Below are 20,274 nucleotides of genomic sequence, written 5' to 3' on the forward strand. Positions count from 1 at the left end.
GAGGAACTTATGCTCCTGTTTCTCAGCAGGTTATAAAACTTCATATCAGTAAAAAACATCTTTGTTTCTGTGGACTTTTATTCTGAAACCCTCCAGGACGTGCAGATGATCTTCAGAAAGGTTTCATCACAAGTTTCTCCGGCTGTTACACTTCCCTTTCTTCTTTCATAAAAACCCGGCAGCAGTTTTTAAAATATATTTATTATTTAAATTTTGGAAGGAGCGCGTGATGTTTGGTTCGTGATGTTTGGTTCGTGATGTTTGGTTCGTGATGTACGGTGGCCCGGGGCGGACAAAACACTGCTTCTGTTTTATGTTCTGCTTCATCGTGGGCAGCGTGTGTGTGTGTGTGTGTGTGTGTGTGTGTGTGTACAAATACAATCTCTTATGTCAAATATATTTAAAATGCTTAAAAAAAATCTCCATGTGAAAGAAATTGTCTTTAACGTGCAATCAGATTTTTAAATGTAAAAATTATACAAATGTTGAAAATTATCTCTAAATATTAAGTCGCAACCATTAAGTCTGCGCCGGGTAGATTTAAAATGTTAGAATGAAGCCAGAAAACAATATTTCTGTTCCTCAAAAACGGTATAATCATTCCAGAAATATGAAGGTTCAAAGGTTTTCTCCTCAGATGCTCAGCAGCTCCAGAGTAGAAATGGAAATGAAACTCTTCTGACCTGAGCTCCTCCATCAATGCAGCATATATCATAACATACAAATAAAAAATAGTGCAAGAAGTCTCTATACAGGTACATAGAATATGATATGTACAAGAACATAATGTGAAATTACATAATGTACATTAAGACTAAATTAAATACGGTTTATTGCGGTGATAAGTATTTAGATAAAAAAGTAGATTGCAAGATGACTAACCGAGCATCAGACGGCAGAGACAGCTTTGACGTCAGGTTGTTGTTTACGTCAGGTTGTTGTTTACGTCAGGTTGTTGTTGACGTCAGGTTTGTTTTCGTCAGGTTGTTGTTGATGTCAGGTTGTTGTTTACGTCAGGTTGTTGTTGACGTCAGGTTGTTGTTGACGTCAGGTTGTTGTTGACGTCAGGTTTGTTTTCGTCAGGTTGTTGTTTTCGTCATGTTGTTGTTTATGTCAGGTTGTTGTTTACGACATGTTGTTGTTTACGTCAGGTTGTTGTTTACGTCAGGTTGTTGTTTTCGTCAGGTTGTTGTTTACGTCAGGTTGTTGTTTACGTCAGGTTGTTTACGTCATGTTGTTGTTTACGTCAGGTTGTTGTTTACGTTATGTTGTTGTTTACGTAATGTTGTTGTTTACGTCAGGTTGTTGTTTTCGTCAGGTTGTTGTTTACGTCAGGTTGTTGTTGACGTCAGGTTGTTGTTTACGTCAGGTTGTTGTTGACGTCAGGTTGTTGTTTACATCAGGTTGTTGTTTACGACAGGTTGTTGTTTACGTCAGGTTGTTGTTTACGACATGTTGTTGTTTACGTCAAGTTGTTGTTTACGTCAGGTTGTTGTTTTCGTCAGGTTGTTGTTTTCGTCATGTTGTTGTTTACGTCAGGTTGTTGTTTTCGTCAGGTTGTTGTTTACGACATGTTGTTGTTTACGTCAGGTTGTTGTTTTCGTCAGGTTGTTGTTTACGTCAGGTTGTTGTTTTCGTCAGGTTGTTGTTTACGTCAGGTTGTTGTTTACGTCAGGTTGTTGTTTACGTCAGGTTGTTTACGTCATGTTGTTGTTTACGTCAGGTTGTTGTTTACGTCATGTTGTTGTTTACGTCAGGTTGTTGTTTACGTCAGGTTGTTGTTTACGTCAGGTTGTTGTTTTCGTCAGGTTGTTGTTTACGACATGTTGTTGTTTACGTCAGGTTGTTGTTTACGTCAGATTGTTGTTTTCGTCAGGTTGTTGTTTACGTCAGGTTGTTGTTTACGTCAGGTTGTTGTTTACGTCAGGTTGTTGTTGACGTCAGGTTGTTGTTTACGTCAGGTTGTTGTTTACGACAGGTTGTTGTTTTCGTCAGGTTGTTGTTTACGTCAGGTTGTTGTTTACGTCAGGTTGTTGTTTACGTCAGGTTGTTGTTTACGTCAGGTTGTTGGTTACGTCAGGTTGTTGTTTACGTCAGGTTGTTGTTTACGTCAGGTTGTTGTTTACGTCAGGTTGTTGTTTACGTCAGGTTGTTGTTTACGTCGTACGTTACCGTTGTGTTCTCTATGTTCTCGTCAGAATTGATATATCTTATAAACAAGATCAGATCAATCTATCTCTTTCTAGAAACAAACTTCATCGCGAGGGCTTCACGTGTTCCTTCCTAAGACAATCGGGCAGCTTCTTGTTTCCTTCGTATTGTCTTCGTGAGGCGGAAAATGCCCGATGGCACCGATGATCACACGAAGTAAAGACGAAGATGACACGATTTGACAGGTTGCCCTCACGCTGGCCTCACGGAGGGCAACATGGACACACAAATTCAACACGAAAATGAACCTTCTCAAGGTCTTTCTGCAATTTGTTGGCATGCCAAACATTTTGCCACCGCTCACGAAGTTGCTGCCGGAGCCTGAGAAACTCCACCGGCGGTCATACGACGGCTTAAGATGCCTCACGAATGGCCCGATGTTGCTACGATCACAGCCGAATTTGAACGTTTCCTTTATCGTTTATCCATCTGCTGTCCATTTCGGGACAGTGTGACGCGGGCTTTAAAGAAGGCACATTCAGATTCATTATAAATATATATATATATATATTCATCATCCGATAACAGTGAACACTTTCCACAACTCATTACTGAGAAACGGTGCATTTAGAAAATCATTTTGAACTTCTATTAGCAAAGCGCCTGAAGGAACTCCTCACAGAATGTGTCTCTGACGTGTCGCTGCAAACAGCTGACTCTGCAAAGTAACAATTACATGAAATTAAAACACACTCCCATCCCTGTAGAGCTGGAACAGGCAGGCCTCCTTTACACCGCCTCAGGGTGTGTGTGTTTCAGTTGAACACAGGCAGGCCTCCTTTACACCGCCTCAGGGTGTGTGTGTGTGTGTGTGTGTGTGTGTGTTTCAGTTGAACACAAGCAGGCCTCCTTTACACCGCCTCAGGGTGTGTGTGTGTGTTTCAGTTGAACACAGGCAGGCCTCCTTTACACTGCCTCAGGGTGTGTGTGTGTGTGTGTGTGTGTGTGTGTGTGTGTGTGTGTGTGTGTCCTCTGCGTGTGTGTGTCCTCTGCACACACATGCCTGGAGGCTGCAGATCAGTTGAGATGCCACGTGTGATTTTTCCACTGAGTCAGCGCTGTTAATTATTTATTACAGAGGCTTGTGTGTGTGTGTGTGTGTGTGTGTGTGTGTGTGTGTGTGTGTGTGTGTCATACATTTCTCAACAGCATTTCCTACAGATTACACGTGAAGATAATTGCAAACACTTGTTGAACTTCACACTTAAATAAATGCCCCCCAGATATTATCTTGAATTCTTGAAGAAAACGTGTTTAAAGTAGGGCTGTCAGTCGATTAAAATAGTTAATCGCGATTGATCGCAAATTAATCGCACATTTTTTATCTGTTCTAAATGTACCTTAGAGGAATATTTTTCAAGTTTTTAATAGTCTTAGTATCATATGAGTGGACAAATGTGCTTTATGCTAATGTTTATTATCATTTGAACAATGATAAATATTCTCATGAATATTAAACACAACAACCTGGAACCTAATACAATAATACAATACACATGGTGTGTGTGTGTGTGTGTGTGTGTGTGTGTGTGTGTGTGTGTGTGTGTGTGTGTGTGTGTGTGTGTGTGTGTGTGTGTGTGTGTGTGTGTGTGTGTGTGTGTGTGTGTGTGTGTGTGTGTGTGTGTGTGTGTGTGTGTGTGCGTTGGAGCTATGTGCAACTCAAGGCATATGCTCGAACGGGAGCTGCCTGGACGCTGCAATCATGTTGCGCACTATCCGTGCTGAGTGTGCTGACTTTTCGTACAATGTCCCACTGTCTGGCTTCCTGCATAAAGTCAAGTGCTCGGCGCAGTTGTGGCGAAATGTCGCTCCTCTGTTTTCATTTAAACAGCTCCTTATATCCGTTAGCGCAGCTAGCTAGCACCAGATGCTAACAACAACAATGCACGTAAGGTCTCTCGCTCGCTCGGGCCACACATACACACACCCTCCCGGTCCTCCCAACAGCGGTTGGGAGGACCAACAGCCAGTCGGTGGCTGCCGGTGAGCGTGGAAGTGTGGTCTGCCACAAGCGGGCGGCAGGAGCGGGGCTGTCAGCATCAGCTTGTCGATGGTATTTTAAACTCGATGCGCTCTGAAACTACGGGGCGGCCGAGGAAAAAATACACATGCGTTAATCGCGTTAAAATAATTAGTGGCGTTAACTTGACAGCCCTAGTTTAAAGTTAATTGGGGGTAAACTATATAAAAACATAAATGAACAAACTCAGAACAGAGCAACAAATAGATCCGTGTTAATCTGCAGAAGAGCTAGCCAACGTTGGCTGTTCGCTGCTACCATCCGTTGGGCAGCGCAGTCCTGCTTGGCCAGAGCTAACGGCTAATGCTAACGGCTAATGCTAAAGGAGGTTCAATTGATTTGCATTGTGTTGTTTCGGCTCTTTTCTGTATGCTAACCTGATAACACTTTTTTCCTCTCTCTCTCCCGTCTCCTAGCATTTCCAAATCCCCGGTGAAGGAGGTGCGGTCTGATGTCCGCCCCCCCTCTCCTCGCCATGCCCACCATGGTCTCTAGGCTGCCCAAATTCGGGTCGAAGCCCAAATCCTCCACGCTTTCCACGGCTAGCTCCACCAACACCCGCCTCACCAACGGGTTCTACCATCACCCGGGCCCCGCGGGGGTCAACGGCTCCTCGTCGTACACTGCTCCGACCCCCGTGAAGCAGAATGGATTCATCCGAGTGCCGACAAAGTGGCGGAAAGAGAACGAAGAGGAAGGCGGAGCAACTGGGATTCAATCCGCTATTAACAACAATCATCAGTTAAACCTCCAAGGAAAAACCGCCATTTCTTCTACTGGAAAGGGAAGGGGCTTCGGATTCCCCTCGTCTTCGTCACCTTCGCCGCAATCCAGCCCCCGCTTACTTCCTGTCTCCAAAAGTGTATCCAAAACGGCGTTAAATGGAATAAAACCGGCAGTGTATGGCGTTTCTGGATCTACTGTTTTAAACGGAACAAAATCTACGCTAATGGGTGTTTCTGGATCTGGATCTAGACCCCGGATCGGTTCTCTGAGGCAGCCGGGTTTCTCTCGTCCCGGCAGTGGAACCGGACCTGGTTCTGGTCCCGGTTCCCGCTCCGGTTCCCCGTTATTAAAGAAACCTCCAGCGAGTCGATCTCACTCCAGCGACAGCCTGGGAAAAGCTACGATCCCGCTAACGGAAAACGATCGTTTCCGTTCTCGTAGCCTCACTCAGGTCCGCCAACAACCCTCCCCCACCCTGAATCCCTCCCCCTCCCCTTCCTCCCCCTTATCTCACTCCTCCACCAACATGGCCACCGCTCAAATCCCCCCTAAAGGAGTCTTGGTGAAACTCAAAAGTCAATCAAAATCTGGACTCCTGCCCCTAAAGAAGCCCCTCCTCCTGCCCCCCAGCACTGGTCCCGCCTCTAAGCCCAGCGGCATCAGCTATAGGCTGTCACGCCCGTCGCTCATCAAGCAGTCCCGCCCCCTCAGAGTGACCACAGCCAATGGGAGCGGACAGGAAGTGAACCGAGGACCAACGGCTAGAAGGAACTCCGTGGAGACTCCGTCGACTACAGAGAACAGCCCAGGTGGGAATCGTTATTAACGTGATAATGTTTGTAAACATCGTACAAAACACGAATTTCTTCCATTGTTGATGTCATCTTATGATCGTACAAAAAAGTCTCCAAAAATAATCAACATATTCCCGTAGACTTTATATATTTTCAAAATAAAAATTTGATATATTTTTATATTGAAATGTAAATATACCCTCATATGTCTCTTTCCTCATCTTATCTGTATCTTTCTACTTTCTTATATTTAATTTCCCTCACTTTGTAGAAAGCCCCCCGGAGGCTCCAGAGAGGGGGCTGTCGGCAGAGATGGTAGCCCAGAGAGAGGTGTCGATTCTGGGGGAGACGCTGGAGGACATGAGCCTCTCCTCCAACTCGTCTCTGGATAGAAACGACACGAGTCAGGAATACATGGACGACTTCGACAACCTCGGTAAGAACACTTTGAGATGTGTTAGGAGTGGGTTGGTGCGACTTTAAAGGCAATTTAAGTCATTTATATTATAGGGTTATTGTTTTTTCAGAAATGTACCATATTTCTGAAATTCTTTGATGTCAAAATGACGAGTATGAGGGTACATTTACATATTTCCTGCATTAACAAGAAACATCTATGTATGGGATAAAACAGATATTCTCTAAAATGAGAAGTTGTTTTTGTCTGATTTTACTTTTTATTTCCCCCACAATGTCCCTAATTCCCCGTCTCTTCTCATGTTGTGTTTTTTGGGAAACGGAGGGATGGGAATACTTCTTCTCTCCTCCAAAAACGACGAGGACGACTCGGGGCTCGACCAATCGTGTGCCAGGTTCAATGAAGAAGACAAGATGGCCGTCAGCGGCGTCTCGAAGGCAGGTCTTTGCTTCCTGGACGACGGCGTGGACTGGTGCGCCGAAAACCGTCTCATCAGACTCCCTCACCGCAGGAGGTCCAATCAGCAGGAGGACCACGAGCAGGTACCGGCACTTTAAATTAATTTGAGAGAAAGAAAGTGAACATTTTCAGAGATTTTAGCCGTACATCTACGAGAAAATACTTAAATAACGTAATGAATTCCTCTTTGGCCGAGTTTTACCTTCCTCCTGCTGACAAACAAACCAAATCTAAACCCTGTTGGCAGAGGGACTAGAATACAATAATATATATTGATGGCAGACAGGTGAGTTTAAGTAGAAGATAAGAGTCGTGCTGGTATGATGTAACTTCACAAATATTATAAATATGCAATGACTCAGTTTAGCCCCACCCTCAGAAACTGTGACACATCTATCTCTGTGTGTATCTCCTGTATGGATTATGAGTGTGATCCTTCAGAATAAAAGCCTCTCTGTGTGTATCTCCTGTATGGATTATGAGTGTGATCCTTCAGAATAAAAGCCTCTCTGTGTGTATCTCCTGTATGGATTATGAGTGTGATCCTTCAGAATAAAAGCCTCTCTGTGTGTATCTCCTGTATGGATTATGAGTGTGATCCTTCAGAATAAAAGCCTCTCTGTGTGTATCTCCTGTATGGATTATGAGTGTGATCCTTCAGAATAAAATCCTCCATGGATGTATCTGCTTCAGAATACACTGATATACAGAATGCTACAAAAATAAAAGCCTTTCTCTGTGTATGAGTGTAACCTTTCAGAATAAAAGCCTTTCTCTGTGTATCTCCTGTAAACGACAGGTTTATAAACAAACTACTACAAAATAAAGGCCTCCCTGTGTGTATCTCCTGTATGGATGATGAGTGGAATCCTTCAGAATAAAAGCCTCTCTGTGTGTATCTCCTGTATGGATGATGAGTGGAATCCTTCAGAATAAAAGCCTCTCTGTGTGTATCTCCTGATGATGAGTGGATTCCTTCAGAATAAAAGCCTCTCTGTGTGTATCTCCTGTATGGATGATGAGTGGAATCCTTCAGAATAAAAGCCTCTCTGTGTGTATCTCCTGTATGGATGATGAGTGGAATCCTTCAGAATAAAAGCCTCTCTGTGTGTATCTCCTGTATGGATGATGAGTGGATTCCTTCAGAATAAAAGCCTCTCTGTGTGTATCTCCTGTATGGATGATGAGTGGATTCCTTCAGAATAAAAGCCTCTCCCCTCTCTTTAGGGCGGCTCCTCTCTGGACCTCTCACCCTCGGACAGCTGTGGGTCGGGGGGGACCTACCTGTGGGACGAGGAGGGTCTGGAGCCCCTGGGGGGGGGAAACGTCTCCATCCACTCCAACAGCAACAACCTGCACATCGGGAGCTTCGACTCCGACCTCAACAGCATCGTGAGTGTGAAGGAAAAAGCTAAATTAGCTCAAACATATTTGAACCATTTGAGGGTTTTATTTGTCTTGTCACACATAGATAAACTAGAAAACAACCTGAAACGTTGACTCTGGGATTTTAATCTCACAAATTACTGATGATTTATGAGAATAATAATAATAACTTGAATTTATATAGCGCCTTTCATAACCTCAAGGTCGTTTTACAAAGAAACATACAAGGACAAGACATAAAAAACATAAACATAAAACAGGGGGCAGAAATGGAAGTGTAAGTGGGGGGGGGGAAGAGAGAGTGAGTTATTGTTGGAAGGCGATGTTGAACAGATGAGTTTTAAGGGTTGATTTGAAAATGTTGAGAGAAGGGGCGTTCTGGATTTCTGCAGGGAGGGAGTTCCAGAGGGTGGGGGCAGCGACACTGAAGGCACGGTCCCCGAAGGTGCAGAGGCGTGAATGGGGAATGGAGAGCAGGCCTGAGTCTGAGGATCGAAGGGTGCGGGACGGGGGGTGGAGGTAATCTGTGAGGGACTGAGGGGAGAGGGCACGGGGGGGCTTGGAGGTGAGGAGGAGGAGTTTGTAGGTGATGCGGGGACTTGACCGGGAGCCAGTGGAGGTTGAATAGAGTGGGGGTGATGTGCTCCCAGGGCTTGGTGCGTGTGAGAACCCTGGCAGCTGAGTTCTGTATGTACTGGAGCCTGTTCAGGGTTTTGCTGGGAACCCCGGACAGGAGTCCGTTACAATAGTCCAGGTGTGAGGTAATGAAACAACGTATCAGCTTGTGCTGGCCGGAGTCTTGAAATATTTCTGAGGTGGAAGAAGGCTGATTTTGAAACGGATTTGATGTGGTTTTGAAATGAGAGGGTTGAATCCAAGACAACACCAAGGTTGCGGACCTGAGGGGATGGGGAGATGATGGAACTGTCGATGTTGAGGAGCAGATCTCCAACCTTCCCGAGCAGTGCCTTGGGGGCCACAACCATGAGCTCAGTTTTATCACTGTTTAGTTTGAGTAGATTGGTGGTCATCCAGGTTTTAATTTCGTGGAGGCAGTTGATTAGTGACTGAGGGGGGAGATGGGCAGAAGGTTTTGTGCTGATGTACAGTTGGGTGTCGTCGGCATAGGAGTGGAAACAGAGACCATGGCTGCGGATGATATCACCAATCGGAAGGATGTATATTGTGAATAGAAGGGGACCGAGCACCGAGCCTTGGGGGACTCTATGGTTGACAGAAGCACAGGGGGAGCTGCAGCCAGCGTGTGTGACAAACTGTGTCCGGTCCGAGAGGTATGAGTGGAAGAAGGAGAGGGCGGAGTCAGTGAGGCCAAGGAGTTCAGACAGGCGGGTGAGGAGGATATTATGGGAGATGGTGTCAAAGGCTGTAGAGAGGTCAAGGAGAATTAGTGTAGTGATGGAGCCTGAGTCAGCTGCGATGAGCAGATCATTGGTGATTTTGATCAGGGCAGTCTCGGTGCTGTGGTGGGAATAAAATGATGAGGTGGATCCAGCATTGAATACAAATATACAAACAAGATCATTTGACTTGTTCCTAATTATCCATTGAGCATTGATCGGCTGTCACCATGTGAGCAGCTGATTCCTTTGTGAGTGTTGTTGTTGTTGTTGTTGTTGTGCTGAAAACAGGAGGCAGAGTTTAATGTTCCTGACGCCTCCGTCCTACTTTAGTCCAGTTTTGTCTCCAGATTGGGTCATCTTGTGTCGGTGACAAACACATCGTGCAGAGAACTCACTGATCCTGGAACAGGCAGAAACAGGCTCTAAATGTCAGCGTTTACACGAGCTGCACATTTTGAACCCAGTCTGAACTCGAGGGTAACACTTCTAGAAGCTGCTGCTGCTGAAAACTGTTTGATTTAACATTAAATCAACTCAGTCTCACATGTCTGATGTTACAACCACCTTTATTTTGGTTAAAAAAACTTGAAAAAAAACCTCTCTCTCCTGAAAACATGTCGAAATCTATATAGAAAATGAATAAAAAAGCTAAATAAAATGGATGAAGCCAAGTATTTTGAAGAAAATTAAATGCAAATGTTTTAAATAATATAACATATTTAAAATACATAAAAAAACAGGAGAAAACAGTATTTCTTTGAATAATTAATATAATTATTTAAAAAAAAATGCACAAGTCAGGATAACAACAGGCAGTAAAAAAAGTAAGAACAATTAAAAATGCTGTGGGTCCATGCTCAGTATTTTGTTCCAACAGTTATTTTCCAAACTCAGAAATCAGGTGAAGTTTCTGTCCACAGGTAAGTAATGAAAGCTTCCTTTGCCTCTGAGCTCTGCATCAGATTATTCAATCCTCTGGCGCCCTCTGGTGTCTTCTAGGGGAACAGCACATTTATAAATAAAGCACTGTAAATAAAAGTCTCTATTTTTCTTTATTTCAGGACGTTTTGGAAAACCTTGAATCTTGTGATCTGGACGATGACGACCTCATGTTGGATGAAGATCTGCCGGAGGATGACTCCCTGCGCAGCGGTACATTTAGATCTAATAAAGTCACATAAAGTACAATTACTGTATGGATCCCCAAAAATAATATTTAAGAGCTGTGATGTACGATACAATCCACCAGAATCTGCTTTATGTTGTATACAGTGGGGCAAAAAAGTATTTAGTCAGCCACCAATTGTGCAAGTTCTCCCACTTAAAAAGATGAGAGAGGCCTGTAATTTTCATCCTAGCTACACCTCAACTATGAGAGACAGAATGAGAGAAAACAATCCAGAAAATCACATTGTCTGATTTTTAAAGAATTTATTTGCAAATTATGGTGGAAAATAAGTATTTGATCAATAACAAAAGTTCATCTCAATACTTTGTTATATACCCTTTGTTGGCAATGACAGAGGTCAAACGTTTTCTGTAAGTCTTCACAAGGTGTTCACACACTGTTGCTGGTATTTTGGCCCATTCCTCCATGCAGATCTCCTCTAGAGCAGTGATGTTTTGGGGCTGTCGCAGGGCAACACGGACTTTCAACTCCCTCCAAAGATTTTCTATGGGGTTGAGATCTGGAGACTGGCTAGGCCACTCCAGGACCTTGAAATGCTCCTTACGAAGCCACTCCTTCATTGCCTGGGCGGTGTGTTTGGGATCATTGTCATGCTGAAAGACCCAGCCACGTTTCATCTTCAATGCCCTTGCTGATGGGAGGAGGTTGTCACTCAAAATCTCACGATACATGGCCCCATTCATTCTTTCCTTTACACGGATCAGTGGTCCTGGTCCCTTTGCAGAAACACAGCCCCAAAGCATGATGTTTCCACCCCCATGTTTCAAAGTAGGTGTTCTTTGGATGCAACTCAGCATTCTTTCTCCTCCAAACACGTCTAGTTGAGTTTTTACCAAAAGTTCTATTTTGGTTTCATCTGACCATATGACATTCTCCCAATCCTCTTCTGGATCATCTAAATGCTCTCTAGCAAACTTCAGACGGGCCTGGACATGTACTGGCTTAAGCAGGGGGACACGTCTGGCACTGCAGGATTTGAGTCCCTGGCGGCGTAGTGTGTTACTGATGGTAGCCTTTGTTACTTTGGTCCCAGCTCTCTGCAGGTCATTGACTCGGTCCCCCCGTGTGGTTCTGGGATTTTTGCTCACCGTTCTTGTGATCATTCTGACCCCACGGGGTGAGATCTTGCGTGGAGCCCCAGATCGAGGGAGATTATCAGTGGTCTTGTATGTCTTCCATTTTCTAATAATTGCTCCCACAGTTGATTTCTTCACACCAAGCTGCTTGCCTATTGCAGATGCAGTCTTCCCAGCCTGGTGCAGGTCTACAATTTTGTTTCTGGTGTCCTTTGACAGCTCTTTGACAGCTCTTTGGTCTCGCCATAGTGGAGTTTGGAGTGTGACTGTTTGAGGTTGTGGACAGGTGTCTTTTATACTGATAACGAGTTCAAACAGGTGCCATTAATACAGTTAACGAGTGGAGGACAGAGGAGGGTCTTAAAGAAGAAGTTACAGGTCTGTGAGAGCCAGAAATCTTGTTTGTTTGTAGGTGACCAAATACTTATTTTACCGAGGAATTTACCAATTAATTCATTAAAAATCCTACAATGTGATTTCCTGGATTCTTTCCCCCCATTCTGTCTCTCATAGTTGAAGTGTACCTAGGCTGAACATTACAGGCCTCTCATCTTTTTAAGTGGGAGAACTTGCACAATTGATAGCTAACTAAATACTTTTTTGCCCCACTGTAAATGTGAAATTAGGCAAATAACCCAAAGCAGACAGAGCAATATATTCTCAAATTAGCAGCTAAAATTGTTTTTTTTTATTTGGGTTCAATTTAGAAACTAAAACAGGTCAATTTAAGTAACAGTTTAGAATCTAACAAGCTTAAACATTTCAGTTCATGTTATCCAACAGATCAATGCAGCACTTTATTTCAGGTAAATTAACAATTTGTTTAGCAGCTAAAACAGTTTAGTTGTAAAAAAACATTTGTTTTTAGTTTAAATAATCTCCAGGCAGCTAAACTATTGATAAGCAGTTAGCCAGCCGTTAAACAGTTTGTTTTATTTCAAATCTCCAGGCTTGTAAGCTAACAGATATTTAGCATCTTAAACAATTCGATTCAGGTAAGCTAACAGTTTAGCTTAGCCGTTTAGCTTCGAAAACATTTAAGTTAAGCAGCAGAATGACTTGGTTTTGTTAACTAGCAGTTATATTTAGCTGCTAAAACAATGTAACCCAGGTTATTTTAATGTCAGTTAAGTAGCTTGAATAGTTTGTTTGTCTGTTTGAGATGTACTAACTGTTCAGTTTGTTAGCTTTAAAAAGTAGTTTCAGGTTAGCTCACAGTTTAGCTAGCAGCTAAAACTTGTTTCAGTTTAGATGTTAGAAAAGTTCGTTTTATTTGAAATACCAATCTTCAGGCAGCTAAGCTAACATGTAAACACAAACAAATAAAGCATCAGCTAAGCAGTTAAACAGCAGTTGAAACAGTTTGTTAGCTAACAGATATTTAGCATCTTAAACAATTCGAATTGGTTAACATGCTAACAGTTTAGCTTAGCCGTTGTTTAGCTTAGAAAACATTTGAGTCAAGCTGCTGGATGACTTGGTTTTGTTAGCTAGCAGTTATATTTAGCTGCTACAATAGAGAGTTGTTTAAGGTTAGCTAAACTGGTTATGAGCTTAAAGAGTGTGTAAATATATATCAGTTAGCTGAAATAGTCTCAGTCAGGTTAGATAACAGTTCACTTTAGCAGTGAACTAGTTCATTTTAGTTTAGCTAACAGTTAGCATTTCAAACGGTTAGTTTATCATGAACTGTTGAGTTCATCGTCTGAGATAATGTGGTTTATATTAGTTAACCATTTAGTTTAGCTGCTTTCAGGTTAGCTAACTGTTTAGTTTATCATTAAAATATGTTTCTTGTTAATAGTTAGTAGCTAAGAAAGGTAGTTTAGATTAGCTCACAGTTTATTTTAACAGATATAAAACTATAGTTTAGCTACCAGTTAAATTCAGATTAGCTATCGTTTAGTTCACAGTCACAGTTTAGCTTCAGTTTTTAATCTATAATCTGATTATCACATGCTAGAAAGTGATAGCAGGACACCTTCTGCATTATGTTCTATTAGGATACTGCACGTGCCTTGTTTGCTACCGTCGACAGACTAACTAACCTCCCAGTGTCAGTAGCCTCTGAATTTCTATCCACCAGGGCGTGCAATGATTTTTGCCTTCTTCACTGACAAATTCAGAAAATCAGACAAGCAGTCAGTGCCTCTGCATCAGGAACAGCAAAATGTGTTGGTCTCTGTGTCCACTTAACATCAATTCAGACATCATGACACAATTCCATCAGATGATAAAAACCTAGAGGACATTATTCAACTTCTGAAATCCTCCTCCTGCTGCCTTGATATTATTCCAACAGGATTTTTCAAAGATGTTTTTCGTTGCATGGCCTCAGATCTACTTCATATAGTAAACAAGTCTCTTCACTCAGGTATTTTTCCACAGGCCCTGAAAACTGCAGTCATTAAACCGCTCTTACAAAAGAATAATCTAGATGCTTCAGTAATGAACAATTACAGGCCCATATCAAACCTCCCATTTCTAGGTAAAATCATTGAAAAAGTTGTTTTCAACAGTTGAGTAATTTCTTGCATTTAAATAACTGTTTTGATGTGTTCCAGTCAGGCTTTCGTCCAAACCACAGCACTGAGACTGCTCTTGTAAAGGTCTTTAATGACATCCACTTAAACACAGACAGTGGCAGAACTTCAGTGTTAGTATTATTAGATCTCAGTGCTGCATTTGACACTGTTGACCACAGCATATTACTAGACCGACTGGAAAACTGGGTGGGACTTTCGGAAACAGTTCTGGATTGATTTGAATCCTACTTAAAGGACAGAAACAACTTTGTTTCTATAGGTAAATACACATCTGAGTTGACAAATATGACATGTGGGGTTCCTCAAGGCTCCATCTTGGGGCCTCTTCTCTTTAACATCTACATGCTACCACTGGCTCAGATAATGAAGAACAACAAAATAAGTTACCATAGCTATGCAGATGACACACACATTTACGTAACAATTTCACCAGGAGACTATGCTCCAATTCAAACACTGAGTAAGTGCATTGAACAAATCATTGACTGGATGTGTCAGAACTTTCTCCAATTAAACAAAGATAAAACTGAGGTAATGGTTTTTGGAGCCAAGTCAGAACGTATAAAAGTTAGCGCTGAGCTTCAGTCTGCAATGTTCAAAACAACAGATAAAGCCAGAAATCTAGGTGTAGTCATGGACTCTGACCTGAGTTTCAACAGTCACATTAAAACAGTTACTAAATCAGCCTACTATCACCTAAAGAACATATCTAGGATTAAAAGACTAATGTCACAGCAGGATCTGGTAAAACTTGTCCATGCTTTTATCTTCAGTAGACTCGACTACTGCAATGGTGTCTTCACAGGTCTCACTAAAAAATCTATTAGGAAGCTGCAGCTGATTCAGAACGCCGCTGCTCGAGTCCTCACTAACACTAAGAAAGTGGATCACTCCTGTTCTGAAGTCTTTACACTGGCTTCCTGTGTGTCAAAGAATAGATTTCTAAATACTGCTGCTGGTTTATAAAGCACTGAATGGTTTAGGCCCAAAATACATTTCTGACCTTCTGCTAAATGATGAACCATCCAGATCTCTCAGGTCTTCAGGGACTGGTCAGCTTTCTGTCCCCAGAGTCAGAACTAAACATGGAGAAGCAGCGTTCAGTTATTATGCTCCAAATATCTGGAACAAACTCCCAGAAACCTGCAGGTCCGCTGCAACTCTGACTACTTTTAAATCCAGCAAGAAGACTTTTCTTTTTGTCGCTGCTTTTAATTGAACTATTCACATCTTAAACTGCACTGTAACTTTTCCATGTATTTTTTCTTTTAATGTTTATTTTATTATCTTTTCTTTTTAATGACTGATTTTAAATGCCTTTTTCTTAATGTCTTTCATTTTTTGAAAAGCACTTTGAATTGCCTTGTGTTGAAAAGTGCTATATAAATAAACTTGCCTTGCCTTAAAAGGATTTAAATACACAGTGCTAATTACAGTGAAATCCACAATGTCAGCCTTTTATTGTGATCACGTTTATTGTGTTAATTATATATATCTTTACTGTAAATAAGGAGTGTGTGATGTGTGTCTCTGTGTGCAGACGGAGAGGGGTTGGCCCACATGGCTCAGTGGAGGATGAGGCAGCTCTGCTGGGGGAACGACAACGAAAGGTCAGAAAACACACTTATTTATCTTTATTCTGGGTTCCTTTAGATGAAATCCAGCTGATTTGAATTTAGAGAAGTAACAACAGAGCTCACAAATACTATAATGCCTTCCAGAGATTGCCTGGACTGTGTTTAAGGGACATAGAGTGCCACAGTGACGCATCCTAAAACCCTGAAGTAAACTCCTTCCGGTTCCCTCAACAAAAAAGCAAATGCAGTTTCCTCCATAGGATTTAGGAAAATAGCTGGAAATCAGGTCTGTGGTTGAGACACATTTAAGAGACGGATCACGTTTTTGTTCATTTCGGATAATCTCCACATGTCTTCGAGCTATTTTCCAAAATCCTATGGAGAAATTGCATTGCTTTTTTGGTCGAGGGAACCGGAAGTGGTAACATGCTAACTTACTTCCGGGTTTGTAGGACGCGTCACTGCGGCACTCTATGGTAGTATACCATCAATCAAAACAATTGTTATATACGTTTGTAGTCATTGTTGTCTAATAATTGGTTGTCTTCTCCGCCTGTTTTGTGCTTCTTGTTGTATTTTGTTCTCTAATTATTGTAAGCAATTCATTTTGTTATTGTTAGTCTCCTGGCCCATCCTGACACATTCCTTATTGTTCATTTATATGGGTCGTATCTGTGTGGTCAAATGAAATGGGTAAAAGATTTATAAAAATGCACCTAGAATCGTATAAAAGTCAAAGATACACACCACAGCTCTAATTGTATGCTTTTCATAAATGTTAGCTCATGAAGCAACAGTGCAGTAAGAGAGAGGAATAAACTAAATGTTTAATTTCTGTTAGTGTTAATAGAAGTCATGCTAACAAACGCTTCCATTGACCTGCAGTGATCTGGAGAGCTACAAGCTAACGGAGGATCCGGGGAACAAGAGGACAGACGGAGACCTCATCCTGGACTTTTCTTCCTCAAGGTGACTCAAAACATATTTAGCATCAATCTGCACTGAAACCACAGCTCACTGTTCCATATATGAGTATTTATTTAAAGCCAACTGTCGTGTGTTTTCACCAGCTTCAATAATAATTTTCTTTATTTCCTCTTCCTCAGTCCTCCTGTTGATCTGGGTCCAGATGTGGAGGACTTGGCTGAAGACTGCTCAGCGGTCAGATCTCAGCTGGAGTTCCTGCAGAAGTTGCTGCTGCAGGTCGGTGAAGCTACAGGAGAAAACAACAACGAGTGAAATAGAAAGAGATGCAACCGCCACAACAGGACTACAACATGACTACAACATGACTACAACATGACTACAACATGACTACAACATGACTACAACAGGACTACAACATGACTACAACATGACTACAACATGACTACAACATGACTACAACATGACTACAACATGACTACAACAGGACTACAACAGGACTACAACATGACTACAACAGGACTACAACATGACACATGACTACCCACATGACTACAACCACACTCAACCGACTACACGACTACACCATGACTACAACATGACTACACCATGACTACAACATGACTACACCATGACTACACCACGACTACACCACGACTACACCATGACTACAACATGACTACACCATGACTACAACAGGACTACACCATGACCACAACACGACTACACCATGACTACACCATGACCACACCATGACTACAACACGACTACACCATGACCACACCATGACTACACCATGACTACAACATGACTACAACATGACTACAACACGACTACACCACGACTACACCATGACCACACCATGACTACACCATGACTACAACATGACTAACAACATGACTACAACATGACTACATGACTACAACATGACTACAACAGGACTACAACATGACTACAACAGGACTACAACAGGACTACAACATGACTACAACAGGACTACAACAGGACTACAACATGACTACAACATGACTACAACATGACTACAACATGACTACAACATGACTACAACCACCACGACTACACCATGACTACAACATGACTACACCATGACTACACCATGACTACAACATGACTACACCATGACTACAACATGACTACAACAGGACTACAACATGACTACAACAGGACTACAACATGACTACAACATGACTACACCATGACTACAACATGACTACAACATGACTACACCACGACTACAAACACGACTACACCACGACTACACCATGACTACAACCATGACTACAACATGACTACACCATGACTACACCACGACTACACCACGACTACAACATGACTACAACATGACTACAACAGGACTACACCATGACCACAACACGACTACACCATGACTACACCATGACTACAACACGACTACACCATGACCACACCATGACTACACCATGACTACAACATGACTACAACACGACTACACCATGACTACACCATGACCACACCATGACTACAACACGACTACACCATGACTACAACATGACTACACCATGACCACAACACGACTACACCACGACTACACCATGACTACACCATGACTACAACACGACTACAACCAGACTACACCATGACTACAACATGACTACAACACACTAACACCCATGACACATACACCATGACCACACCATGACTACAACACGACTACACCACACTACACCACTGACTACACCACGACGACAACATGACTACACCATGACTACACCATGACTACCATGACTACAACACGACTACACCACGACTACACACGACTACAACACGACTACACCACGACTACACCACGACTACACCACGACTACACCACGACTACAACACGACTACACCACGACTACACCACGACTACACCACGACTACACCACGACTACACAACACGACTACACCACGACTACACCACGACTACAACACGACTACACTATGACTACACCATGACTACAACATGACTACACCATGACTACAACACGACTACACTATGACTACACCACGACTACAACACGACTACAACACGACTACACCATGACTACACCATGACTACAACATGACTACACCATGACTACACCATGACTACACCATGACTACAACATGACTACACCACGACTACACCACGACTACAACACGACTACACCATGACTACACCATGACTACACCATGACACACCATGACTACAACACGACTACACCACGACTACACCATGACTACACCATGACTACACCATGACTACACCATGACTACACCACGACTACACCACGACTACAACATGACTACACCACGACTACCACACGACTACCACACGACTACCACACGACTACACCATGACTACAACATGACTACAACACGACTACACCATGACTACAACACGACTACAACACGACTACCACACGACTACACCATGACTACAACACGACTACACCATGACAACACCATGACTACAACACGACTACACCATGACTACAACACGACTACAACACGACTACCACACGACTACAACACGACTACCACACGACTACACATACTAACACATACACAACGACTACACTATGACACAACATGACTACACATGCTACAACACGACTACACCATGACTACACCATGACTACACCATGACTACACCATGACTACAACATGACTACACCATGACTACAACACGACTACACCATGACTACAACACGACTACAACACGACTACCACACGACTACAACACGACTACCACACGACTACACCATGACTACAACACGACTACACCACGACTACACTATGACTACACCATGACTACAACATGACTACAACACGACTACACCATGACTACAACACGACTACACTATGACTACACCACATGACTACAACATGACTACAACACGACTACACCATGACTACAACACGACTACACCATGACTACAACACGACTACACCACGACTACAACACGACTACACCACGACTACACCACGACTACACCATGACTACAACACGACTACACCACGACTACACCACGACAACACCACGACTACAACACGACTACACCACGACTACAACCACGACTACAACACGACTACCACACGACTACACCATGACTACAACACGACTACACCACGACTACACCATGACTACAACCACGACTACACCATGACTACAACACGACTACACTATGACTACACCATGACTACAACATGACTACAACACGACTACACCATGACTACAACACGACTACACTATGACTACAACATGACTACAACACGACTACACCACGACTACACCACGACTACAACACGACTACACCATGACTACACCACGACTACACCACGACTACACTATGACTACAACATGACTACCACACGACTACACCATGACTACAACACGACTACACCATGACTACAACACGACTACACTATGACTACACCATGACTACAACATGACTACACCATGACTACAACACGACTACACTATGACTACACCATGACTACAACATGACTACACCATGACTACACCAACGACTACACACCAACACGACTACAACAACTACAACCAC

General features: G+C 42.8%; 1 protein-coding gene across 1 annotated transcript; it reads left to right on the forward strand.

The window, feature by feature from the left end:
* Window positions 1-4,642: 4,642 nt before the first annotated feature.
* Window positions 4,643-16,966, forward strand: LOC117538303 (serine-rich coiled-coil domain-containing protein 2-like; the record flags this gene model as incomplete). Its single annotated transcript, XM_034203905.1, is given in 8 exon segments — window positions 4,643-5,766; window positions 6,023-6,187; window positions 6,494-6,711; window positions 7,856-8,020; window positions 10,437-10,527; window positions 15,727-15,796; window positions 16,649-16,732; window positions 16,870-16,966. Coding segments are annotated over 8 exon segments (1,974 nt in total), but the record flags the coding sequence as incomplete, so codon positions are not given.
* Window positions 16,967-20,274: the final 3,308 nt, after the last annotated feature.

The sequence above is a fragment of the Gymnodraco acuticeps genome, unplaced genomic scaffold (assembly GCF_902827175.1).
Source record: "Gymnodraco acuticeps unplaced genomic scaffold, fGymAcu1.1, whole genome shotgun sequence".
Classification (NCBI taxonomy): domain Eukaryota; kingdom Metazoa; phylum Chordata; class Actinopteri; order Perciformes; family Bathydraconidae; genus Gymnodraco; species Gymnodraco acuticeps.